The sequence below is a fragment of the Monodon monoceros genome, unplaced genomic scaffold, assembly GCF_005190385.1.
Source record: "Monodon monoceros isolate NGI ecotype Baffin Bay Population unplaced genomic scaffold, NGI_Narwhal_1 Super_Scaffold_17, whole genome shotgun sequence".
Taxonomy (NCBI): Eukaryota; Metazoa; Chordata; class Mammalia; order Artiodactyla; family Monodontidae; genus Monodon; species Monodon monoceros.
The window spans coordinates 14415009-14443006 of NW_021703773.1; the positions used below are offsets into that span (position 1 = coordinate 14415009).

The 27998-nt window shown below is 38.0% G+C and overlaps 1 protein-coding gene across 3 annotated transcripts in view; it reads right to left on the bottom strand.

Moving 5' to 3' along the window:
• Positions 1-27998, bottom strand: part of DLC1 (DLC1 Rho GTPase activating protein) — a 401847-nt gene that overhangs the window by 269771 nt on the left and 104078 nt on the right. For all 3 annotated transcript variants that reach the window (XM_029226249.1, XM_029226251.1, XM_029226250.1), the window contains one exon: positions 25360-25500. In XM_029226249.1, the coding sequence (XP_029082082.1) occupies positions 25360-25500 (141 nt within the window). The remainder of the gene's footprint in view (positions 1-25359; positions 25501-27998) is intronic.

A 27998-nucleotide genomic window follows, 5' to 3' on the forward strand; every position in this document is an offset into this window, starting at 1 on the left:
GGGAAGTCACGAAAGACCTGAGGTTGATACAGAGGGACCCTACCCAACTGAAAATGCAACGCAGTTCTTCCTGATATGGAAAAAAAAATACTACAAAATATTAATGTTTTATCAGCTGTGGGGGGCACCTTCCATGTTAGCCATTCTTATGTGTGTACTGAGTTGATTCCTGGGAGGTGAATCTAGGTGGTCTGGATTCACCTTCAGAGCACATATGTTCTGAGCTTTCAGGCTAAACAGCCCTTGCAGAGGGCAGGTGAGGGTTGAAATAAATGGTTCACAGTTTCTAGAACAAAGAGAAGTTTTTTTGAGGAAAGAGAAGTGGTACTGATGTTAGCAATGCTCTTTCTGCTCGGCCCTTCTCCAACAATGCTTACTGTGTATGATGGCGTGTTCATATTCATATATGTAGCCTGTGGTCCCTAAACACCTAGAGAGCGGGCATCATGTCTTCAACTTCTCCCCATCTCCCAGCGTGCTGTGCATAGAGTAGATTTGTTGCATTTGGTTGAGCTTTAAATAGGTTCATTCTTTCTATTCAATCTGTAGATACATCTTCTTTCATAGTCTAGTAAGTTTGGTATCATTGACTTTGGCAAAAAAAAAAGTGATTTTTCTCACCAAAGTCATCAAAGATCTGCTTTTTTGTTGTTGTTATAAATCAAATAGGCAATTTTTACTCTTTATTTTATTTGCTTGGTTTTTCTTAGGCATCTAAAATCATTCACCATGCCCTCCTTCTCAAAACGATCTTTTGTGTTCTGCAACAATGCTCTCTGATAACTTTTTGGATACTCCAATTCACTTTCTTCTGGGGTCTTCTCTGATTCTTCCAGTAGCTCAGACAGAAACTCTGAAGACATTCTTGACTTCTTTCTTTCTCTTACAGATGACATTCAATCCATCAGAGTATGTTTTCTCCCCCTTGAACATATATCTGGAATATGAACATCTTTGCCACCACCATTGCTACTACCGTGGCCCAGCTCCGTCTCCTGTCTGGACTGTTACACTTGCCTTCTAACCGGCCTCCCTGATTCCTCCCTTGTGCAAACAGGCTATTCTCAGCACAGCAGCCAGAGTGGTCCATTTTAAGCCCAAGTCAGATCCGGTGACATCTCTACACAGAACCTTCTCCAGGCTTCCCATCTCGTTCAGAATCAAAACCTAAGTCCTCACTATGGCCCACGAGGCTTCCGATGCCCTGGTTCCTCTCCCTGCTCACTCAGCACTAGCTCACTGACTCACTTGCTGGTTTCTCAGCATACCTGGTGTCCTCCTGCCTGCAACCTTCAGCCCTTGCTGGCCCCCCACCTGAGATGTTCTTCCTCAGGAACATGTATGGTCTGCTTTCTCACTTCCTTCCAATCTTTACTCAAAAAAAACAATGTTAACTTCTTAGTGAGGCCCACCCTGATCACCAAAAGCCCACATCTCACCCATTCTGCCTATCTCTCTTTTTCCTGAGAACATATCATTATTAAACATACTAATATACTTTACCTTTTTGTTGCTTTTTTTCCTCCTGTGTACTATCAGCTCAAAAAGGGAAGGGACTTATAATAATTATTATTATTATTGTCACTTTTGTTCACTGATGTAGAGTTTGCCATGTGCTCAATAAATGTTTGTTGAGTGACTGATTGACCTAATGTTGGTGTTTCCCATGGTTTTCTCTCAGTCCTTTCTCACATCACTTGGGTGATTATCTCACCTTTAAAATCATCTATCTGCAGATAACATTCTATGGCAGATCTCTCCTTCTTGGAGCTCCAGACATGTATATTTAAATTCCTTCCCAGGAATTGGCCTTGGCATTTGTATTCAATAGGACTCCTTCTCCTGCAAATGACTTAAGCACATTGATATGCATAACTGAGAAGTCCAGTTGTAGGGCTGGCTTCAGGTGTGGCTGAGAACAGGGCTCAATGTCAACAAAACCTGCCTGTTCTGGCCCCCTCACTCAGCTCTCCTTCTCTATTTTGGCTACCTTCTTAGTTTCTCCTTCAGGGGTGGCAAGATGGCTACAGCAGCCCTAGCCTCATCTTCTTGTGACTCTAAATCCAGTGCAAAGGAGAGAGCCTCTTTTCTAGTAGGTCCCACAAAATTCATGATATTCAACCTCTAATGGGATAGGCTTAGGACAGGTGGAGCCCAGCCCCCCTCACTCAGCCACCAGCAACACAGACACACACACTCACCCACACCTCGGGCCAGGAGAACTGCAGGATGTTTAGTGACTCTGGTCTGGCTTACATGCTGCACTCTTGGGGGTAGCCTTGCCATACCATATGAACTGGATGTTGCAGAAGGATCCTCAAATGAAAACTGAGGGTGGTTTTCAGAAGGAGAAATGGATGTCAAAACATTCCCTGCTCGGGTATCATCGTCTTTCTAGTTGCTCAGTCATTAAGAGGTGTTGCTTCCACCCTCTTTGCTCCTTACATCTGATACATTACTTTACTGTACGGACTACAATTCTTCAGTATATCTTGGCCCCACCCATGCCTCCTCCTCCACATTCCTATGACCTCATTCATGTTTCAGTTATTTTTTGTGTGCCCGGATCACCGTAAAAGCCTTTAAAATAACATCCCTTCCTAGAATTATTCCGATGTGTTCTATCCCCACGCAAAAGAGACTTTTTCCAAAATGCACACATGGTCTCCAGCGCAACCCTTCCTCCCAGTGTCCTCTGATGGAGCCCCCTCATCTTTGTTATGCTGTAGGAGACACTTTTGGATCTGACTGTAACCGTCCTCTGCAGCTTCCACTCTGAGCTCAAAGCCCTGCACTTAGGCCAGACTGAATCACCTGCTTTCTCACCTCCATGCCATGGTTCCCACTGACCATTTTGCCTGAAAAGTTCTTCCCTTGGCTCTTGACACCTCCACCAGGGTAGCTCCGTCAGTCCTTAAATACCTAAGAAATACTTTTGAGCACTCACCTACATATCGTTTTTCCCTGATTCCCTCAAAACTAGTTTAGGTATCCCGCCCCTAAGATAGAATTGGTTGTTTATTAGTGTGTTTCCCTATTTAACTGTGAGCTCCTTGATGAAGTCTGTTTTATCTTAGTATCTAGCGCATGCTTGGCACGTAGTAGGCACTCAATAAATGATTACTGAATAAGGAAATAAACTGTAAATAAACAAAAGGTAAATTTGGTATTTAAAAGCATCTTCACTACTGAGCAAATACATCATAAACAGATCAAATAAAAGCTGTGGTTCTATAATGACTCATTCTCAAGGGCCAAATCCTCTTGTAACCATTCATTGGGGAGTGATGGAGGCAGGTAACAGATGCATTAAGATAGACTGAGAGATGATTCATTTGACCTGCGATTTGAGATTGTGCTTATTGGGAAATAGTTATAGCTCCTTACTATTTACATTTCATTTATTACTTCCTTCTAACATGTGTGCATGTGTGATTTTGATAATGGGAAATAGGATACTAAATGTCCGAAAAAAAATGGGGCTAAAGGGAACTGACCTGTATCATCCATTATTTTAAAAGCTCCAGAAAATTCCAAGTCAAAGGTTCAAACTCATGCTTTCCTTAATAATTGCCAATAAAGACTAAACATTTATAGAGAGAACTGCAATCAATATAAGTCATTGTTTACATGTTACAACCATTTTGTACACAAACAGCAGTATTGTTCTAAGATTCGTAGTCAGTTCACTACCATTCCAAGAAAATGTCCAAACAAATTCCTCTATGATGGTGTAACAAGAACATCATTTCTTCAGAGGTGCCAACACAGGCGCTAACACAGAAATCCCTTTTTTAAGTGTCTCTATTCATCATTGATAAAACGGATGCTTACTTGCTGGCATCTGAATTATTACAAATATGAGATAAATACGGTTTGTGAACTTTCTGTCATATTTTGACCAAAGGGTAAAGTATTTCCTCATCTTCTCAAGCACAAAGGAACACACCATTGATAGAAACAGGCAAGTAATAGAGGTACACAATATTCTGTTCAGCACAAGATTTTTGCTCATATAGAAAGAAGCCTATGTGTTAAGCCATTAAGAAGCCAGATAAACAAATTTTCCAGGAACATATGCATTTCAAATTTATAATATATATACTTTAGAATATTCCCAATGAGGTAAGATGGTTAGGATGCCCCCAAAACCAGCAGCCACCATGGTATGGCTCAGAGAACAGCAACGAAGAAGCATAGCTACAGAAAGCAGCAAAGATGGCTATAACTGAAACCCCAATGGCAATTATTAAGATGGATGCAGAGAGGGGTGACTGGATTATTAATCTTTTTCATCATCCTCAGCTTCCCAGATAATGACCACATTCATTAGTGTCATTCTGAATACAAAAGTGCGCAGTGGGGTTTCCCCAATGATGAAAGGGTTCCTTCCTCTTTCACTTTTCCCTGTAGTGGAATATCCCAATCTTTCTGGGAACTTGACGCTATAAAGAGCTCCTCATCTTATGATAGGACATGTAGGACAAGCAGGTCCTTTATGGACTGTTGATTTGCTTACTTGTTCCCTTTCTAATTCACACATGTGAGTCGCTTTAATTCACCCTCGTACAGAAAATACCAGAATTTGATTCCGCTCACAGAAAAATCTTCCATAGAATTTAAGCAAAATGCAAACATGCTATTTAAAATAGTTGTAAATTTGCCAAAATAATTTTATGTACTCCTTTTAAAGAGCACATCTGTTGTATAAACTGAAGTATAATAACAGCTATCATTGGTAGAGGGCTTACTATGCATCGAGCACTCTGATAAGAAATTTACTTATGTAAATCACTGAATCTTCATGAATAATCTTTTGAAGGGGCTAGTTAAATTATTTAAAATAAAAATATTTTAAAACTAGCTTATTATAAATAATAAAAAAGGTAAAATGTGTAAATGTACATTCATATAAAAAGAAGTTTTATAATTACCATAACTATTATAATATAATAGTATACATTATCATTACAGAACATATATAAATCTGTATTGCTCTGGTTCATGAAAATATTTACTATAATGTCCAGGTTTGGAGTGCTTTATTGAATTTTAACCTAAATCTAATAATTTTCCAAAAGAATTCAAAAAAATAGAAAAAGTATTAAAGAAGGACAAATTATATGTACCTATAACGTGACATTATCTGCTCAAGAGGTTTGTGTGGAAATGCTATAAATGAAAGAACTATATCTTAAGTTGTGATTTTTAATATTTAAAAATTTGCCTCTTAAAACAGGACTCAATCCTAAATAGACATTTCTCCGAAGAAGATATACAGATTGCCAACAAACACATGAAAGGATGCTCAACATCACTAATCATTAGAGAAATGCAAATCAAAACTACAATGAGGTATCACCTCACACCAGTCAGAACGGCCATCATCAAAAAAATCTACAAACAATAAATGCTGGAGAGGGTGTGGAGAAAAGGGAACCCTCTTGCACTGTTGGTGGGAATGTAAATTGATACAGCCACTCTGGAGAACAGTATGGAGTTTCCTTAAAAAACTAAAAATAGAACTACCATATGACCCAGCAATCCCACTACTGGGCATATACCCTGAGAAAACCATAATTCAAAGAGTCATGTACCACAATGTTCACTGCAGCACTATTTACAATAGCCAGGACATGGAAGCAACCTAAGCGTCCATTGACGGATGAATGGATAAAGACGATGTGGCACATATATACAATGGAATATTGCTCAGCCATAAAAAGAAACGAAATTGAGTTATCTGTAGTGAGGTGGATGGACCTAGAGTCTGTCATATAGAGTGAAGTAAGAAAGAGAAAAACAAATACCATATGGTAACACGTATATATGGAATCTAAAAAAAAAGGTTCTGAAGAACCTAGCGGAAGGACAGGAATAAAGATGCAGATATAGAGAATGGACCTGAGGACACGGGGAGGGGGAAGGGTAAGCTGGGACGAAGTGAGACAATGGCACTGACATTTATACACTACCAAATGTAAAACAGATAGCTAGTGGGAAGCAGCCGCATAGCACAGGGAGATCAGCTCGGTGCTTTGTGACCACCTAGAGGGGTGGGATAGGGAGGGTGGGAGGGAGGGAGACACAAGAGGGAAGAGATATGGGGATATATGTATACATATAGCTGATTCACTTTGTTATACAGCAGAAAGTGACACATCACTGTAAAGCAATTATACTCCAATAAAGATGTTTAAAATAAATAAATAAATAAAATAAAATAGGTCACAGTGGAATAGAAATGCTCTGTTAATTGTCATGTAGTTGTTATGGATTTAGATCCCCCACAGTGAGCATTTCAAATCCAAGCTTCAACTTAACCTCTGACTCAAGAGGCCAAAGGGCAAGCTGGTTCAATCCTTAATTCTTTAAATCTACTATCTAAATTGGAAATTTCAACAGCTATTTTTTGGGCATATGATTAAAATTTAAAAAATCATTTATATACTTCAAAGCTTGGCTACCATTCTAATTCAAAGAAGAGCATAATGTACATGTAACTATGAGTCATTTATTAAACTTGGGTTAAAAAAGCCCTGGAGATTATACATATATAATATTTTATATATTATATATTATCATTATAATATATATTATGTGTTATATGTATATTATCAACTTAAAAATATCAGGAAATATTGATATCTAGGATTCTTGTTAGAGTGTCTTGCAGATTTTCTAATTTTCTCCTGATTTTTTCACCAGCATGAAATCTGAAAAAGTTTAAATTGTATTCTAGTTACTACTCCAAGAAAAAGTATCCCAAAGAAGAAAGATGTGCCCCTGTAGTCTTAGTTCTGTCTTCTGAATGAAGAGATGGTCTGACTGTGAGGAACTAACTGATCCCGTGAACTATTACACTGACTGTCTGTGCAGTGGCCCCTACCTTCTCTTATAGAGAATATGGGGAGGATTTTCACACCACCCAGTAAACACCATTCAACAACGCATGAGGTCAGTTCCCTGCTTTCTTTTAATAAGGCAGAGAACAGTGAGGTGCTGCCAGTGCGGCTGGGAGGATTAGTAAGGATGTGTGTTCCTTCTGCCTCTAAGTCCCCCTTAATGGGGCAGCCCTCCCTGGGACCTGGCACTGAGAGGGCACAGGATGACCCTCTGGTCACGCCCTGACCTGAAGCCCAACACCCTTTCCTTTCCCTTCTTCCCGCCCATGACCACCCTACTCATCAGGCAATTTATGAATATAGGAGAGACAATATAGTTAGAATAGAAAGTGTGATTTGGGGATAATAGAGTTAGAAATGTTAAGAAGTAAGGCAGGAAGGTGTGGGGGAGAGGGGAGAAGTGCTTTGTTTTATGGATTCATAACTAGCACAGGGAGAGTGGAAATTTAGAGCTGTCAGTACACTTTTCATCTTTCTTGAGGATTCTGTCTCATGATATCATTCCAAAACTCTGACAAAGTAACTGCCTGCTTTTACCTACAAAAGTCTTCCGCATGACGGAAGTAAGACAAGACTGCTCTTTTTAGCCAATATTAATCCTAGCTCTTGTCAAGTGACTCAAATCAGTGGGTCTGTGTCAGTATTCTCCACCTGTTAAATATTGATGACCGTGGCTGATTTCATGGCTATTCAGCATGGATTATGTGTGTCAGCAGATTGTAAATATCACGGAAGAAAAAAAAGAAAATCTGGTAGAAACCATCAGTGACAAAAAGCAATAGCTAATGAGTCTTTTAGTTGTTCCAAACTCTTGCACTGTGATTTACTAGGTTTTGGTTTTGGTAGATGAAGATGTTTTTGGTAGATAAGTTAAGGACAGTGTGGTAGAATAAGATTTTTAGGACTCGGCTAAAAAGAATCTACGAAATTGCATGCTTTTAAGTCCAGGGACGGCATCTTATTTCTCCTTCAATCTTCAGTGCCTATAGAGATCGGCACATGGTAAGAACTTCACTTTCTGTTCAATGAATCAATGAAAAGGAATAAAAACTAGTGGAAATAAGAAGTAATCAAAAAGTAATTTATCAAATCTAGCCCGTTAAATTATGTATCATTTAATGAATCATTCTAAAAGAAGTTATAAATATGAACAACTCTATGACAAGAAGACAGATGTCTGCCACAAGAATCCTCTTTGTTGTAAGAAGGCTATTAAGGGTGTTTATAAAATATTATAAAAAGATTCTTTCAAGGGGAACCACTTTGAAAATTAAAAGTTTGTAGAGAGGAAATGGCAAATATATGTCAAAATTCCCTAATCATACTAAGCCATAGATTCTTACAGAAATACTGCAAAACCAAATATCCCCTAGAGCAGGGGCCCCCAACCCTTGGGCCGTGGACTGGTACCTGTTAGGAACTGTGCTGCACAGCAGGAGATAAGTGGCGGGTGAGCTAGCAAAGCTTTATCTGCCACTCCCATTGCTACCCATCATTCACATTACCGCCTGAACCATATCTCCCCCACCCCACCACCGACCCCCCATTCAATGGAAAAATTGTCTGGCACGAAACCGGTCCCTGGTGCCAAAAAGGTTGGGGACTGCTGCCCTAGAGATACTTTGCCTTACCTGTACTTCCATTGGCATTTACTGTGCAATATACATTTTTTGATAGCACTGAAAGTCCTCAAATATCCTCTGTGAATTTAACTTCTTAAAGTTCCTGAAAAGTCACCTAAAGTTCTCTGGTTTTGGAACATTGGAAGCACAATTCTTAAATAGGTGACTCCTAATGATGAAAGGTGAATTTATATAACCTAAATTGCCTCATAGTGTGGATCTCTTATTTTGTTTATGAAGTGATATGTAATTTGACCAGAAGATGGCAGCATTCTGAAAGAAAAAAGAGAACCAAAACAAAGCAAACATGAAAACAAAAAGCAAGATACAGCAATTACCATGCTTTTTATTGTTCAAGGTCTTAATGAGGACACTATTTTAATTAGGGTTAATTTTTTTTGTATATTATTCTTTTCAAGGTTTAAGATTTCCTCATTCCAAGAAAAATAACGAGTAATTGTAAGAGCCTACCTGTACTATTTTCTCATCAAAGTCCTTTGAAAGATACAATAATTATCTCTAGATAGAATTTTTAAAATGAATTTATTTATTTTATTTATTTATTTTTGACTGTGTTGGATCTTCGTTGTGGTGCGCAGGCTTCTCACTGTGGTGGCTACTCTTGTGTAGAGCATGGGCTCTAGGAGCACAGGCTTCAGTAGTTGTGACTCGTGGGCTCTAGAGCACAGGCTCAGTAGTTGTGGTGCGCGGGCTTAGTTGCTCCGCGGCATGTGGGATCTTCCCGGACCAGGGCTCGAACCCGTGCCCCCTGCATTGGCAGGCGGATTCGTAACCACTGTGCCACCAGGGAAGTCCCTCTAGATAGAACTTTAAGTTAGTAGTGTAGTTTTACTTCTCTTGGAGTAAAAATAATATCTTAAAATAATACATATGGAACTCAAACTTATGTTCCAGAAAGATATTAAATGTGTTAGAATTTTTCTCCAAAATATCTGTTTGGGTTGAAGGAATGTTCTTGTATGCTGTAAATGCATTATATGGAAACATAATTTAAAAAACATGAAAACATTCTTCCATGGAGAATTATCTATCTATCTATATATCTAGGTGTAAATTTATTTATTTAGAAATATTTAAAAGAAGAAAAAAGCCCTACATCAGCCTGAAAGAGAAACAGAACTTCCCTTATATGTGTAACTTACTAACAACTTGAATTGAATTGAAAAGATGCACAGGGAAGCATATAGCTCATGTCCTTGTAATGTCCCTTGCAATTTATGCAGCAAATGGAATTATGGACAATTCACTATGACAATATTCTTCAAGCCAGTTAAGTGAGTTATGTTGTTTATTCTATGTAACTCAGAAATATGCTAGCATAATTGTAAAAAAAATAATAAATACATGATGTAACTAATGAAAAACACTGAAATGATTTAAATTTTGTGCCTCCTGCTTTTAAATGGCATCGTATAGTTTTTGCCACATAATTATTTTCTGGTTTGATGGCAATATTTTAATGAAAGTTTTCAGGTATTTCGTAAGAAAAAATTACATCTAGTATCCTATTACTTCAAAAAGCTTAAAAAATAGTCTATCAGCTTGAGTCTGAATATAAGCAGGTATCCTTGGGGCCTATTCCTGCTGCCCAGGCATCTCCCTTGTCAGAATATATTCCTTTACTCCCCTGAATCAGCCTGACCTAATTCCCTCCATCCATGCTTGATCTGACCATTTGAGACCCAATAGGTGTACTTATCACTGAAACCCATCCTTCTTTGTCCCAAGTAGCTACTGAAGTTTCTAGAGCTCAGCCCCAAACTGAACGTCCAGTACTCCTGGCCAGGCAGGGTCCATCCCTGGTCATTGCATTGGACCTCTTTCCCAACACAATTCCCAAGAAATGGACTCTTATGGGAAGGATGTTTCTTCAGTACTTAGAGCAGAAGAAGAAATCAAGCCCCATAATAGACAAAAAATTATGTCATGTAGACCCCAAAGCAGAAAAAAGTGAAAGTCTAGGCAAACTGCTAAACACATTTTATTCTCTCTGCAAGAATACAATTATTCATTTTAAACCTGTCATCATCAGTTTTTTTTTATTGTGTTCAAATTTGTTAATCTACAGCTCAATTGTTGGTCAACATACAAACTATTTTGTAATATTTTAACATGTCACCTAATCAGCCTGTGTTCTGACTTAATGTTTTTAAAGAAAACACATTTTTAAATATTTTCCCCTCCTTTGGGAGTTATAAGCTCTGCCTTTAGCTGGGCCTATCGAGGAACTGAAGAGTGGTACTCATTCAATTTTGGGTTGTGTGTACCTATCTTTAGTCCTGTCTGAATACAGTTTCAGTGACTGACAAAAAAGTACCACCATAACCTTGAATTTGTGGTTTCATCTTGTTCAGTGTTCTTATCTCTCAGACAGCAGCAGAGAGGAAATGTGTTCCCTAGCAGTTATAATCACAGCTCAGGACACAGATCCCTGTGATAGGATGTTAAAATTGAAGTTGTGATTTAAACCCTAAGGTGACAGATTCGATATCAAAGTGAGTTGTGAGACAGAAAAAAAGAGTAGATCTTGCAAAAAGTATTTGGAGGAAAAAGCATTAGAGCAGGGGTCCCCAACCCCTGGGCCACAGACCGATAGCGGTCTGCGGCCTGTTAGGAACTGGGCCACACAGCAGGAGGTGAGCGGCGGGCTAGTGAGCAAAGCTACATCTTACGCTCCCCATCCCCCCATCACTCGCGTTACCGCCTGAACCATCCCCGCCACCACCCCCAACCCACCCCGGGTCTGCTGAAAAATTGTCTTCCACGAAACCGATCCCCGGTGCCAAAAAGGTTGGGAACCACTGCATTGGAGAACTCTCAAAATTTCCCCCGAAGAATCTAATAGCATCAGGAATCAGAAGATATTTGGGATAAAGTGATTTTGGAGAGAGATTTGGGGGATTTGGGGGTGCTATGAGTTCTCTCCCACATCTTTCCCTATAAGGAAAGGTGAGTAGGGAGCCTGCTCTAATTTCAAGGCTGGTTAAAGGGACTTCAATGGGATCCTTCAGACATGGAGAGGATATGTGTCGCTACAGCATGGGGTCCACGGGAGCCTGACAAGACCTGCTTGGGCTGCCTAGCTGGGGATGAGCCAAAGGAAAAGTGGCTGTCCTAGTATCAGGTGAATTCCTAGATTGCTCAGGGAAAAGGCAGTGTTAGTGTTTCTTATGGATCTCAGATGTACCACATGGCATCATTTAAGGACCTGCTCAGAGGGCTGACTAGAGGTGTAAACTGGCCTTAGCAGGGAGAAGCTAAAAATGTCCTTACATTCCTAGGGGCTGCAGGAAAAATAAGGGACCTGCAAAAATAGAAAAGAGAGTTTACATTAAGAGAATTAGAGATACAGTAGCTAATGTCCAGGATGGCTCCCAATGATCGTTTTCTCCTGGTCCACGTGCACTGGTTAGTCCCCTCCCACGTTGATCAGTATTGTACGACCAATAGAATATAACAGACATTATGGTGTGGGACTTTCAAAACTAGTTCATAAAAGGCATTGGAGCTTCTGCCTTGGTCTTTTAGGTTGCTCACTCTGGGAGAAGCCAGCTGCTATGGTGTGAGGATACTAAGGCTGTCTCATGGAGAGACTCACGCAAAGAAAAAGCAATTTGCCAGCTATGTGAGTAAGCCATTTTGGAGGTGGATCTTCCATCCTTAGCCAACACATGACTGCAACCTCATGAGAGGCCCTACAGTACTAGATAGAACTGCGTGAACAGGCTACTCCTGAATTCCTGGTCCATGGAAACCATGAGACACGATAGATGATCACTGTGGTTTTAAGCCACTAAATTAGGGTTGATTTGTTATGCAGCAATGGATAACCAATCCAGATTTTGACACTAGGAATGGGGTGCTCCTATAACAAAAAACCTAAAAACTGACAAAATGAGGGGAGTGATATTGAAAGACTAAAGGACGTCAAAGATACTGTTGCATAAGCATAAGCTGGATGGCCTTTGAGGAAACTTTCAGTTATAGTTTAAAGGAAAATGTTATTAGGAGAAAAGGGATCTTTTCTATCTAGTGGCAGAAAGTTTAGCAGTACTGTTGTGTAGTAATGTGGAAAGTAGAAAATGTACCTCAGGTACTTAGTAATCTAGCTAAGGAGATTTCCAAGTTGGGTTAAAGGTGCTGCCTGACTTCTTATTATACTAAAATGCAAAAGGAGAGAGACAAGTTTCTTCCCAGTCTGTTTCTTCCCAGTCTCTCCAGACAATAAATGTTGCTAAAATTAAGTGGTTTCTGGGTAAGATCAAATCCAGGTTACAGCCAAGACAGTATGGTCTAAAGGTAAAGTCCTCAGATATATCTAAGCTAATACTTCAGAGAACTGTTCAGACAAAAAGCTCTCCAAGGGTTTTTGGGGTATATGTCACAGATCCTTTACATTAAATAATAAGAGTTTTTAAGAATCACCAGGGCATTGTCTCTCAGAAGCCTCAATAGGGGTGTCTAACGTAGAGAAAGGTTTATCTTGAAGAGATTTGTAAGTGTGGCTTTTGTCTAATGGAGTGAGCCCTGATAAGACAAACAGGAAATGTACAAAGTTTTAAAGAGATTGCACTAGTAGAAACATCTCCATCTTGGATCAAAAGATTCAGAGACAGTGCAAAAGCAATAGAAGGTCATGAACCTCCCAACCCTCTACAGGCAGAAACCAAGATGAAAATTGCTCAGCTGCAAAAACATTGGTCATTTCATAAGAAAAAGGAACGAGTCAAAAGGCAGAACTAAAGGCATCTCAGAAGGCTGAACCAGAAACCACGTAGTAGTAGAAATGATTCCCAGCCAAGAACCCTCAAGCATATGCCCTGCTGTTTTTTAGACTTTCTATAGACAAGTGGCTTCTAAGTGCCTCACATTTTCCCTTTTTTTGAATGGGGGAGTTTATAGTGGTTCTGCTGTGTCTGTCAAACCATTGTATGTTGGGTGTGTTCACATGTCTTCAGGTCAAGAGGAACTATACTTGAGGGGCTGTACTTGACGAACTGTACCTGAAGAGTCTCATCTGAACATGGATCTGATTTATACGACAAGACCTCAGACTTTGCAAAGATGTCATGAGATGAGTCTTAAGGGGGCCTCTGGAGGAGGTGAATGTCTTTGCATGTGGGAGAGACATGACAAATTGTGGTACCCAGTTTTCAAAATGGCCCTCAATAATTTTCACTTTTGTAAACATGCATTTGTTTAGTCCCTTTTCACAATGAACCAGAGCTGGTCTGTGTGACCAACAGAATATGGCAAGCATGCCAGTTTGACTTCCTTGGTTTCTTTTACTCACTCTGGGGGAAGCCAGGTGCCATGTCATGAGGACACTCAAGTAGCCACACTGAGAGACCCACATAGAGAAGAACCAATTTTCTAGCACTCATCTGCCAGTCACATAAGTCAATTTACAAATGGATCTTGAAGCCCCTATAAAGCTATTATATGACAGCATCCCAGCAGGCACCTGTCTGCAACCTTATAAAAGACCCTAAGTTAAACCAGAGTTTCTCTCAAATTCCAAACTTACTAAAAACCATGAGAAGTAATAAATTATGTTTCAAGCCACAAAGTTTAAATATGATATTTCACACAGCAAAAGATAACTGATACAGCAGGTGAGAGATCCTTGAATATCTCCTGGACCCACAGAGCACTCATGCTCTTCCAGTGAGGATTTCTCTGTGCTCCTCTCCCTTTCACCTCCCTGACACAGCTGCTGGCAAGTGACGTACGTGGTGAGCTAGAAAAGGAAGCCAACCCTCCACCCCCAATCTTCCCTGGCTGCAAGCAGATACCTGCCTTAGCAGAACAAAACTAGAAGAGAGGGAGAGCCTTACAGAAAAGGAAGACTGAAATGTTGATTATTATAGGGACAGAACTTTTTCATTTCTGATTCAAGACAGCAGTATTCCAAAAATTCCATATTTTGGAATTTAAAATGATTGTGTTACTTAAGAATATCTGGAAAGAGCCATGAGAGTCCCTAAGTTTTTGTCTAAGCAGGGAGGGAGAAAAGTAGCTGCCATGGGTGTTTGTTGTGGAAAAATTAATTTGTTTTGTGATTTCTTCCATTAGGTGGTACATGTTTAACAAGACTACATTCTTAAAAAAATTAAACAGTGAAAGAAAAGATGATAAATCTTCCCTCAGTAAAACTTCCTCTGCTAGCCTCCGTCTTTCCTTCTTTCCATTATTATCAAAAACATCCTGGAAGCATGTATACTTAAAATGGGTACATTTTATTGTATGTAAATTTTATCTTAATAAGGTTGATTTAAAGAAAAAACACTGCTTTTCCTCCTCATACCTACTTCTGCTTCTTTATTCCTTATCTTAGACAATGACCCTATCGTTGTATTACTTTTCCAAGACACAAATTTTGAATCCACACTTAATCCTTCCTTTCTCTCGTCTTTTTTGCAAAAGCTCGGTTTTTAAAGCCTATCAGTTCTACCTCCAATAGTGTATCTTCCCTGTTCCTTATTGCTGTTCCCTTCAGGTCATCACTCTCCCTGGCCTAAATCATTGTCACAAAAGTTTATCTGCTCTTCCTAGCTCCTTTCAATGTCTCCTAGACCCCCTACACTCTGATTCCATTTTTTCCTGCATTTGTGGAGTTCTAGTTCTTTAAAACATAAATCAAATCATTTTGTTTTCTTATTTAAAAGCCATCCTCGCATTTCCCTTAAAGTAGATTTTTTGGACGGGGTATGGAAAGTTATCCACAAACTTGCCCAAAGGCTATTCTAGATACGTTTTCTGCCAGGTAGCGTTATGTACCCCATTCTTTACTCAATTACCAATAAGCTGTGAGGAGACTGCTTTTTTGTTTTCTGATTTTTTTACACTCTATTCCTTTTCCCTTTTCCTCACCTGGGAAACTCCTAGTTATTATTAAAGACCACATTCCATTGTCATTTCCTCTGGGAAGTCTTACCTAAGGGTTCCCATCTTCTCTAACAGAACTAATACATTTCTTAAACATTTAATCCTTAGATTCGGTATAACTTTAATTTGGTACTTCTTACATCTTTTCATAACCACGTGTTTGCTTACATCACAGAGTGCTCCCCATGAAGGTGAAGGCCATGACATGTGTGGTGGAGACTGCAGAGCTACTCCCAGATTCCCCCTCCAGGGCCGATTCCCCTGCTTCTGGGAATAGTGGCTGCCAATGGTTACATCTGTTTCCCTCTTTGGGAAATGCCCTTGACAGCCAGGAACTGCCTCATTCAAGACTACATCAGTTTCTAGGGGCAGCCTAAGAGTGCAGGGATACAGAGATCCAGCCTCCCTGTCTCAATTTGGGACAGCTCTGAAGGGCCATCCAAGCTCCAGAGAGCTGCAGAGAGTTAGCCGAGGCTGCAACTGTTACTGCATTGCAGCTCAGCCAACTCTGCTGTCTGACCAGTTCTGCCTTCCTCACTTCTATGCATGTCTGTCTCCCAAGAACACTCACCAATAAAGCTTCTCCGGCCAATTCCTGGTCCCGGAGTCTGATTCCAAAGATTCCAGTCATGTCATTTCCCCCCTCTGTTTTTTCTTAAATTCTATCCCAGTGTCCACACAGCTGCTTACACATAGCCATAGTGGGTTCTTACAGTTTTTTGGGAAAAAAAAAGAATTGAGTTTTATAACATTAATGTTCACAATATTAATAGTATTAGAGTTCAGCTACATTATTAATTAGAAAGGCTTTTGTTTAATAAAAAGTAGAATAATTTCATAAGGACATGAATACATCACTTAGATATATTACACATGGATAATAATATTTTTCTTTACATTCTGATTAAATTAAGGTGTTCTAATAAATATTTTAAAAGTTCAATATTAGAAACAAAAAAATTGCTCTTTAACAAATATACAAGTCCTTTTTAGTCTATGTAACTACATAAGAGGATATTAGAAATTCAGATAAAAATATCTGTAGAACTATCATCATAGTGTTATATAATATTGTATTTAATACAGAAAAAAACTACAGATGTGCTATAAGTAGGGAAATAATTGCACGATTTTGATATATTCACAAAATTCAAACTGTAAAATTTAACACTTAGTTAATATTTGCTTAGGAAATACATTTAAGTGGAAATTCTACTAGTTCTGAATTCTAAATGTTTTTATCTATTAAAAGTTATTTAAAATTCTGACTTTACTCCCCAATAGACAGTAAAAAATAATGTAAAATTATCTATCTACAGCTTAGTGTCTGCAATATAGAATTTAATAATCTGCTTCAGCAGAATTCCAGACCCAGGCTAAGTCGAGTTGCTCCGATCCAGAGTCTGCTCTCTCTCCCACTTTTTTTGTTTCTTATTGGCACCCAGAGGTTGTTGCCCTAGCAACAGAGAAGTTCTGGAGGCAACTTCGCCAGGATGCTCTTGGAAATCAGAGGCTATCTGGACCCAAGAAAAAATTCTCCAATGTTTTCCTCAGCCGTATAATTCGTTTAGTCTGGGATTTAAACAAAATTAATGCTATGGATCGACCAAAGAGGATTTTATTCAGAAGGCCAATATATAAAAGGGATAAAAGTAAATAAGTCTGGCTGGGGCAGGGAGAGGAAGGCAGTTCTGGGGGTGCCCAGAGTGCACAATCTGAACAGCACTGATTTATTGTTATTATTGCCTATTTGTATGATTTTCTGCATTTCACAGAATGACTAATGTGGTAAATTCCCATTCAGTAAATTACTATAGTATTTATACAAAGGTAGGGCCTTCAACATGAATCAGCAGAACAACAACAAAATAAAATGGATAAAGCAATCTACAGTAAAAAGGACACAACTGTTTTCATGAGTGTCAATTGATTTTCCTTTGAAGCAGTTTACTAATTCAGAAGTTGCCTGGATTACACCAAGTTGTCACAGTGGAAAGAACAGAGAATCAATAAAAAGTGAGAGTGGCAACAATAATCTAAGGAATATGAACCATTCATTCATTCAAAAAAAGAAACTAGCATATAAAATTCTAATTAAATAAGCAGAATATCAAGAATATTGATATTTTTCAAGTGATTGTGCCTTGAAAAAGATAAAGAGTGAAGATAAAGAGTAAATGACACTTCATATTTTTGTTACAACACCAACTGTTTAGATGCGTGATATTCAGAATACTCAAATGCTTGGTTGCTGTTTTTACTTTTTCATTTAGAAATCTGGTATGTGGTAGACAGCTCAAAACTATAGTCACAAAAGCCCTCTGTATAAACTTTGTACAACGTCTACTGAATATTCACACGGAATCCCCAGTTAAACATTTCAACTGACTTTAACTGTCTTTAAGAAGTGAGGGTAGAGGCCACCAAATGCCAAGGGCAGCATTAATTATTAGTCAAAGAATCAAAGTAGGGAATCAGAAAAAGAATGGAAACACTAAATATATAATTAGAACTTGGGGACAACTCTGTTTGAGATGAAGAGAGCTCTGTGAAAATGGCTTATGGGTTATTATTATTGCTCAATGCTATGAATTATATTCTTGGTTGCTGTGATGTGGCATGCCGTTGGCTTGCCATTTTACATTGCCCAGAAATAACTGGAAGTTGTTATTTCTCTTGGATGAAAATATGAGCTGGATTCGAGAAGTAACATCAGCACATGGAAAAACTAAATTTTCCTCATTGTAATGATGATAACATACAAAAGTACTATTCATATGACCAAACCTTAGGTTGCAGAGACTATTATTTTTTTTACTGTTTCTTGCCCTAATGGAATCTGTTCAATTCTTACTGTCCTCTCATTTTTAGGTTCCATTTTCCCCATCATTCTTTTGGCTGCAGGAGTTCTGCTCCAGACGTCTAATTAGCCAGGTTATTATAAATGAAACACAAACAAAATATAAAAACAATTTTTCCAACTCAAAAAATTACTTAAACATCATGTGCTCAGACTTTAGTATTAAGGATCAGTATATCTGGATGCAAGTTGTACTTATTCTTGGCACAATGAAACTCCTAGATTCTGAGTGAAAAGTCTTAAGTGAGGAGGTTATTGTGGAGATCAAATAATCCATCCCTGGGCTTTCCTGGTGGCACAGTGGTTGAGAGTCCGCTTGCCGATGTAGGGGACACGGGTTCGTGCCCCGGTCAGGGAGGATCACACGTGCTGCGGAGCTGCTGGGCCCGTGAGCCATGGCCGCTGAGCCTGCGCGTCCGGAGCCTGTGCTCCGCAGCGGGAGAGGCCACAACAGTGAGAGGCCCGAGTACCGCAAAATAAATAAATAAATAAATAATAATTAAAAAAAAAATCCATCCCAAACAAGACTATCATGAATTAACATGTAAATAGATTGGAAACAGATATCAGTATCTTCAAACACAAGAAATGAGAGAATTTTGAATAATTTTAAATAGAAAAGCAAATGGTTATGAAAAATGTTTCTATTTTTCAAAGCCCAAAGTTAATGAATTACATATTTATCATTTCAAAATCCAGAATATGTGAATGGAATCCTCTACACTTTAGAATCAGAATTCTAAGAAATATCTCATTATAATAATCACAGAATGATTTCCTTTTTAGAAACATTTTTTCCCCAGCTCTCTGGTGGCTCAATTTTCCTTAAAAAAGCTATAAGATTTGGCTTATTTTTCTTTCTCATAAACAATGAGGATCTTAGTGAATAAATACTTCTTTAAAAATCCACATACTTTAATGTTATTGCTTGGCTATGTCAAAATTAAATTGCCACATTCAAAAGCATTACAATCAAAGGCATTTTTCTAAGACCATTACATTTTTGTTTGCAAAGTGGTAAATTGTACTAATTCAAATTTTTTGATGCTTCAGACTAAACTTTAAGAATTCTATGTGTGTCATTTTTCCTTTTACTATGCTATTTTCTTTACTTATCATATGTGACATTATGAAATACTCTTTAAATTCTAGTCAATTTTATATGTTACCTAACATTTTTCCCCCAAGAGTTCAGTAAAAAGGAGTATTTGCAGTTCCCATTTGTAAAAAAGACAATGTTTTATCCCTTTATTTTGTTTTAAATAGTGAGCAGCATTAGAGAAAATCACTAGCTTTGTTAAAAAAATCTGATAATCACTTAAGCAAAAATATAGAATATCCTGGTAAAACAAAATAGGGACCTACTAAAATTCTGCATATGAATTGCGTTTTAAATGATACTTGAGAGTAATGTGATTTGGACTCCTGAATCTACATGCTATTTTTCAATTTTAGTGCCTACCATTTAATATGTCACAAGCATAATGACTTCAGCTAAATGATCACATGTATGAGATATGTGATTGCATTTAGATATAAAACCTGGTTTACATTGAAAGTAATTATGAGGAACCTCTGACGGTTTTTCTCTTCTTTTTTGAATCAGCCTTAATTTCCTTAATATGCTGTATAATTGGGACTAATGCCAACAACATTTTATAGTTTCATAGCAGATTAGACCATATCTCATTGGGTGAAAAAAGGAAAAAAGATCCTGTTTTTAAATGACTTAAACATTAACAGCATTCATTAAAAATAACGTAATGTCAAAATTCATATACAACGTCATCACCCTCCTTTTTACCTCCACTTCAAAATATTTATGCTTTTTAGGGAGGACAATACTATTGACAAGTGAACGTCAGACCCAAAAGTTATTGTTTGCTTCCATCATGCCAGAGGGGAGAAAGATAATAGACTGTATGTAAGTGTCTAAGTTGACTATAGCATAAACAGTTGTGTTTCAGAGTCACATTGAGAGATTTTTTTTTTTCTTCAACAATAGGTTACACTGACCATGCAATTTTTGAAATTGTTGGTAAAAGAGGCTAAAATATCAGGTTGACTGTGGCATTGGAGTACCATCTTTTTTAAAGTCATCTAGAAACGATCATGAACTTGCAGTCAGGACATACTCCTGAAGCTTTATTTCGGTCACACTCCAGCAGCATTTAGGCAGGATTTACTCTGAACCATTCTTGGGAGGAGTTGGCAGTCTGGCATTCAGCCTGCCCTCAGCTCCCACCCCCTCCATGAGCTGCTGTCTCCACCCTCATCTATCTCATGGATATTTTGGTGGTAATGATGAAAAGATTAGGGGTGTATTCGGTCTGTGGAATTAGAGCTACTGTTGCCAACTTGAGCTGGAATAAGATATATTTGTCTTTTTTCATCTTGTAGCAATTACTATAATGAAGGTTAATAATTTCTGCTGTTTTTTAACATCTTAAAAGGAGGGTTATTTTATAATTCCAACATTCAATACATTCTGATATGAATGCTAGTATCTTCCAACATTCCTTTAGATAGTTTAGGATACACTCAAAACTATCTAGCTGGGGTTCCCAAATGCCCAAATGATTGAGGTTCTCATTCTGGTTGTTAGAATTCTATCACATGGCAACTAGTGGGGTTGTCTTCTCTATGAAGCTGATGTTACTATACACAGCAGAACACCCTCTCTGTTCCTCCAGTACTTATTTTACAAATAAAATATGTTGTTTTTCTTATCTCAGCCTTGGTCTCTTTCTTCACAAATGTATGATTAATGCTAATTTAATGACCACCTACACTAATCAGTATCTTTAAGAAAAATAACAACCACAACAAAACCTGTGGGGTTTTAGTGCCCAGCTTTAAAATCTTTCATGTAACAACCCTATATTAATTAATGCAGGAACAACTCAAGCAACTGAATACCCTGGTTAGAGGGATGTCAGAATATTGTTCTGCAGTGAATGAAAGCACTGTATAAAAAATGATATGACTACACATGCGTTGTTCGCAGAAGTGTCTAGTGTGAAAGGCATTATGAGACTGCCTCAAAGGAACAAAACCAAGAATTTAAGAAAGAAATTGATGATATTTTTGGCATTAAGCACCAGACCTTGTTTTTACTAATGTGTTTTTTGGTAGTGGATATCCTACCTTTTAACTTTTAAATTTTTTTGTGTCAAATACATTTCAGAAATCTACTTTAATGCTCAATTTTCAGCATGATATATACACAGTATTTATGAAAAATCTGAAGATTACTCATTGGTCCCCTTCTAATAATAAATATAAAAGTAGAAATCTTATTGAAAAATTGGCACTTAGAAATCCAAAGACCTTACACACAAAAGGAAAGCCAAATATTTGTGGTAGTCAGTCACCATTATAAATAGGTTCATAGCAGCAAATCAAATGTAACTTTAAATAATTCTGAAATGAAAGTAAGCATTCTGTAAAAATGTGACACTATGGAGCAGAAGGCTGGTTCATTTTAGGTGGATGTTAGAAGTAGGCGTTCTTTGAATTTAATGTTTCTACTTAATATTAAAATTGAAATTTTAGTTCATAGTGAAAAGAACAGCTCTGTAGGATACTAGAGTTTTCTTTCTTTTCACAAAGTAGCCAGGCTGCCATTATTCCCAAAGCTCCAAATTGAGGGGAAAAGTGTCTGTTTAATATCTCATAAAATAGGTAAAATTCTTCATTCTAATATTTTAACCCAGGAAAAACTAAAAACATAAAATTGATCCATGGCTCAAGACTTACTTTCTAACTTTAGTAAAAAGGAAATACTCAAAATAATAATAACACCAAAACCAGCAAAAAATAAAACATACACATGCTCATATTAAAGCAGCCCTTCCACCAACACAAAAGCCTGTTTTTCAAGCTTACTTTTTTTTTTTTTAATCTTTATTGGAGTACAGTTGTTTTAAAATGTTGTGTTAGTTTCTACTGTACAGCAAAGTGAATCAGCTATATGTATACACATATCCCCTTTTTTGGATTTCCTTCCCACTTAGGTCACCATAGAGCACTGAATAGAGTTCCCTGTGCTTATACAGTAGGTTCTCATTAGTTATCTATTTTATACATAGTATCAATAGTGTATATATGTCAATCCCAGTCTCCCAAGCTACTTTTTTAATTGGTCATTTTCTTTATGAAATTTCCTAAAAGTCAGTTGCCTTTGATAGCAGAGTGTTTTCTTCCCCTCTGGGTACTTCTTGTAGCCAGTTAGAGAATTTGACTAAATTAGAGTTCAGTAGCTGAACAGAGTTGCATTTCCAGTTGTCTAACTCCACCTGCAGTATTGATCAAGATGTGTTAAATAGGTTTTGGGTGTCTGGAAGTGGAATATTGTATTTCAAGGCTGAGTCAATTGCATAATGATTCTCATCACTCACTGACTAGTGAGTTGTGGCATCACTACGAAGTTGTGATCGTGTGCCCAGGTCACACCTGAACAGCTGGATACATCTTCACTTCTGATTTTATTCCAAGTTGGCAACTTTTCAGTTAATATTTGATTTGCAGTGCATGAAAAAATATGTTTCTGTTCAACAACTGATTTTAATTATTTCTTAATTTTGCCTGTGGGGTGAATACTTTGGTCAACTGATACGGCAAAACATGAACAATTTGAAAAAGGACCCATTATAAAGTACTCTAAGGGATTAAAGCCCTAGGAAAACTGATGGTTTTATGTTTCTCATTCTAAAACTTTACTGAAGATGGTTACCATAAAAATATGTACACTGCTCAATGGAAATATATTGACCACATTTATAAGCATGGGAGCATTGAAAAAAGACTAAGGAACTGCACACAGAGTTGTAGCAATGGTTACAAATTATAAGGTGACTACACTCTAAAATATGTATGTTTCAAGGGAGAAATAGTGGATACCAACAGTAATTATTCTAAAGTAAAAGATGAACACAGAATAAATGTTAGAGTGAAAAGAACACTCTTAGGGACAACAGAAGGTGCTTTAAAAAGCTAATTTAAGCATAAATACCTTTAAAAAAGTGAATTCACCTTCCTTTCTACCTACTTCTTTTTTTAAAAAAATACATTTATTTCTTTATTTTATTTTTGTTTGCATTGGGTCTTCGTTGCTGTGCGTGGGCTTTCTCTAGTTGCAGTGAGTGGGGGCTACTCTTCGTTGCAGAGCTCAGGCTTCTCATTGCAGTGGCTTCTCTTGTTGCAGAGCACGGGCTCTAGGCGCACGGGGTTCAGTAACTGTGGCACGTGGGCTCAGTAGTTGTGGCTCGCGGGATCTAGAGCGCAGCCTCAGTAGTTGCGGCACATGGGCTTAGTTGCTCTGTGGCATGTGGGATCTTCCCAGACCAGGGCTCGAACCTGTGTCCCCTGCATTGGCAGGTGGATTCTGAATCAATGCTCCACCAGGGAAGTCCCTCTACTTACTTCTTATATGTCAGCCCCACACCTGTCCCCAGTGTTCAAAAAGCCAATGCTCCAATTGTTCCCAAACCTTCAAGCTAAAACTTTTTTTTTTTTTTTTTTGTGCTGTACGCGGGCCTCTCACCGCTGTGGCCTCTCCCGCTGCGGAGCACAGGCTCCAGACGCGCAGGCTCAGCGGCCATGGCTCACGGGCCCAGCCGCTCTGCGGCATGTGGGACCTTCCCGGACCGGGGCACGAACCCATGTCCCCTGCATCAGCAGGTGTACTCTCAACCACTGGGCCACCAGGGAAGCCCCAAGCTAAAACTCTTAAGAGGCTTTTATCTTTTCCCTTAATAAGAACGTGGTAAAATGAGATTGTTGAGTTTCATATTTGAATTTTGCATTTCAACCTTCTCTAGCGATTGTGGAAAAGAAGAACAACACGTCACTGCAGTCTGCCCATTGGCACACATTATTTTTGACCCTATTTTTTCAGTGTACCGCAAAATAGCATTGGGTAGTATGTCATTGGTTCCTCCTATTTCCTGTATATACAGCACTACCATACAGCATGTCATTGCATTTCATTGTTTACAAGCCTCCCTCCCTTGCTAGACTGTGAGATATTTAAAGACAGAGAATATATTTTTATTGCTCTCCAAGTCTTTTTTATCTTGCATAACACATGGCACATCGTAGGTGTTCAATAAATATTTATTCCATCAAAAATACCCTAGATATTCTTGCAGTTGAACATACATACTACATTTTAAATTCAAGTTTTCTCTTTTTAGTTTTATTTCAGATTTCCCTTTTATTTTAAAGGCAGGCAGAAAAGCAATCCAAACTTGTTTCTCTGTGTTAAGCTAACATGGGCATTTAAAAAATAATATGACACTATGATTTTCACTAAACTAGGAAAGGTTATTTTGGAGCTGCTGGGACTTTAGATATTTGAAGTAGTAATTACTTCCTCCATAAATGTTACCTTTAGAGTCAAATACTGCTTTCCTGTTGCAGTTCAACTTTTTACTTAAAGGAAAATGTCTTCTATTCACAAGTCACTGTGCTATACTATTACATGTAGTGATTCTCCTTTTCATTTGTTCTGGTAGCATTGTAAAGTCTATGAAGCATCATAATAATAACAATAGTAGCTTACATTTTTTCAGTATTTTTTTCTGTGCCAAGCATTTCACTAAGCACTTGACATGTGCTATGTCATTTAATACCCACATTTTATCATGTGTGTGATCTTATATAGCTCTACTTTTTAATCTATCTATCTATCCATCCATCCATCCATCCATCCATTAATTTTCCCATTGGTAAGCCATTTAGTCAGAATAATAATACAGGGAGAATCATCTTTACGTTTTGCATTCTTGGTTCTTTCAAGTTCTGAGTATCCAGTAATAAAATTTAACACCATATTTTGCATAATTCTGGAACAATGACCTATGTTAGTAAAGTACTTGTGTAAGCATTTATAAAACAAAAAAACAGCACATGTTGGGCTGTATTTAATTAAGTACTATCAAGTCACTGCAACTAAGAATCCAAGAGTATTTCTTCTAAACTGAATGGATGAGATATCAACTCTTACCTGAAGATAATCAGCACTTCATGTGGGAACTGACTGTTATAATTAACAACTTACCATAGACTTGGGTTTGGTTCCAGAACTGGCCACTGAGGTGGAAGATGTTAGGTCAGTGGACTCGGTGTTAGAAGACAGGTTTATTTGTGTCTGATTTACCAAAGTGTTATCTGCTCCACTCTCAGATCCTGATTCCAGATCCTATGAAAAAAATGCATTGATATGAAGGGCATGTCCACACTCTCTACATGCCTTTCTCCCACCTCCAACACCTTTCCACCTCCTCCTTCTCCAAACACACATGGACACACCACAGAGTTATGACAACAGACAGTGACATGTCACCCATAACCATGCATTATTTTGTATTAACAATTGTACTCTTCACAGGGTCTGATTTTGGAATGCAAATACTGAAAAAGAGGTAGCAAACTACTTTGATCATTTAACAGCTGATTGTGCATTGGAAAGGGCAGTAGGGGCAGCTAGCCGGGACACTGCAATAAGTCAGGAGGAAGAAGCCCATAGACAACCCTTGCTCGTTGTGTGACTTTGAGAAACTCACTCTACCTCCCTCTTGCAACAGGGTTATGAGTGTCAAATGAAAAGACAGCTCTCAGTTCTTCTCACCTCACTCTCTTCTATGTTCCCATCAGATCTCCATGGTGACACCTACCATAATAGCCTGGAATCATTTAGCTCAAGTGTATGTCTATCTAACGAACTATAAGCTATTTGAGGGCAGGAATTACGCTTTGTCATGTGTGATTCAATTCCCTCATTTGAAAATGAGTGTAATGATAGCATGCACTCATACAGGTTTATGAAGATTAAGCAAAATATATGCAAAGTGCATGTAACAGGCACATAATCATTTTCATTAAGTGCTGGGCATTACTGTAAATATTGTTATTATTAACATCATATGCCTTCTGAGCAACTAGTGTACAGTATATGGATAAGACATGTCTGTTGAATGAGTGCAATTACACGGTAATCCCTCCAAAGGCTGTGCATTTAATTTACCAAATGATATCTTTGTGTTATACGTGAGAACACAGAGGAAAGGCAAGGGTGAGGAGAATGCAAAGGGGGGGGGAGTGAAGGCACACATCATTCTATAATGTTAACCTGAGAAAATTATGATTTGATAATCTTTATGTCCACTTTTTCTACATCTCAACTTCACCATGGCCCATATGGTTAAATATCATCTACCCTGCACCCCGACTCTCTGGCCTTATGCTCTATCATTCTCTTGTTTCTGTATGTTCTGCCATACTTGCTGTTTGTCAGTCCTCCTAGTACACCAAGGTGGTGTTTATGGCAGGGGCTATGCCCTTTCTTGTCCCTTGTCCAAGTATTTCCCTTTGCTGTCCCTTTCTTGTCACTCAGCTCTCAGTTGGAATATCACTACCTCAGAGGAGCATCCTTTGACAGTTCAAGCTAAAATATTTTCCTCTCTTCAACCTCCACAGGGTATCATTTTCTATTTTACGATCTTATTACCTTGTTTATCTACCATGTATCAACAATATCCATCATCTCTACTTATGTATGTACGTATGTATCTATCTCTCTATCTGACCATCTATCTACCTTTCATTCATTTCTATTTCAAATCTTTTTTATCTCCCTTTATTGGAATCTATGCATCACAAGAGCAGGGGCTTCACCTGTCTTGTTCACTGATACATTCCCCAGGCTTAGAATAGTGCCTGGCACCTAGAATATGCTCATAAATATTGTTTTATGAAAGAATAACCAAACTGACAAATATTAATATGTAACCAAGGAGGCACAAGATCTGTACACTAGAAACTACAGGACACTGATGAAAGAAATTGAAATGGAAAGATATCTCATGTTCCTGAATTGGAAAAATTAAAATTGTGAAAAATGTCCATGCTACCTAAAGTGATCTATAGATTTAGTGCAACCCCTGTCAGAATTTCAATGGCATTTTTCATAGAAATAGGAAAAAGCAATCCTAAAATTTGTATGGAACCACAAAAGACCCTGGATAGCCAAAGCAATCTGAGAAATAATAACAGCTGGAGCCATCGCATTCCCTTATTTCAAATTATAGTACTGTAGTAATCAAAACAGTATGGTACTGGCATAAAAACAGACACACAGACCAATGGAATAGAACAGAGAGCACAGAAATAAAAGCATGCATATACAGTCAACTAACATTTGACAAGGGGGCCAAGAATATTCAATAGGGAAAAAACAGTCCTTTCAGTAAATGGTGTTGGGAAAATTGGATATTCACATGCAAATTAATGAAACTGGACCCCTATCTTACACCACTCACAAACCTTAACTTGAAATGAATTAAAGACTTAAATGTAAGATCTGAAACTGTAAAACTCCTAGAAGAAAGCATACAGCAAAAGCTTCTTGACATTGGTCTTGGCAACAATTTTTTGGGTATGACACCGAAAGCACAAGTAATAAAAGCAAAAATAAACAAATGGGACTATATCAAACTAAATGGCATCTGCACAGCAAAGGAAACAATCAACAGAATGAAGGATGCAGCCTATAGAATTACAAGAAAATGTTTGCAAAACTTAGATAAGGGGTTAATATCCAAAATATATAAGGAACTCATTCAACTCAATAGCAAAAAACAAATAATCTGATTAAAAAATGAGCAAAATACCTGAGTAGACATTTTTTCCGAAGACACA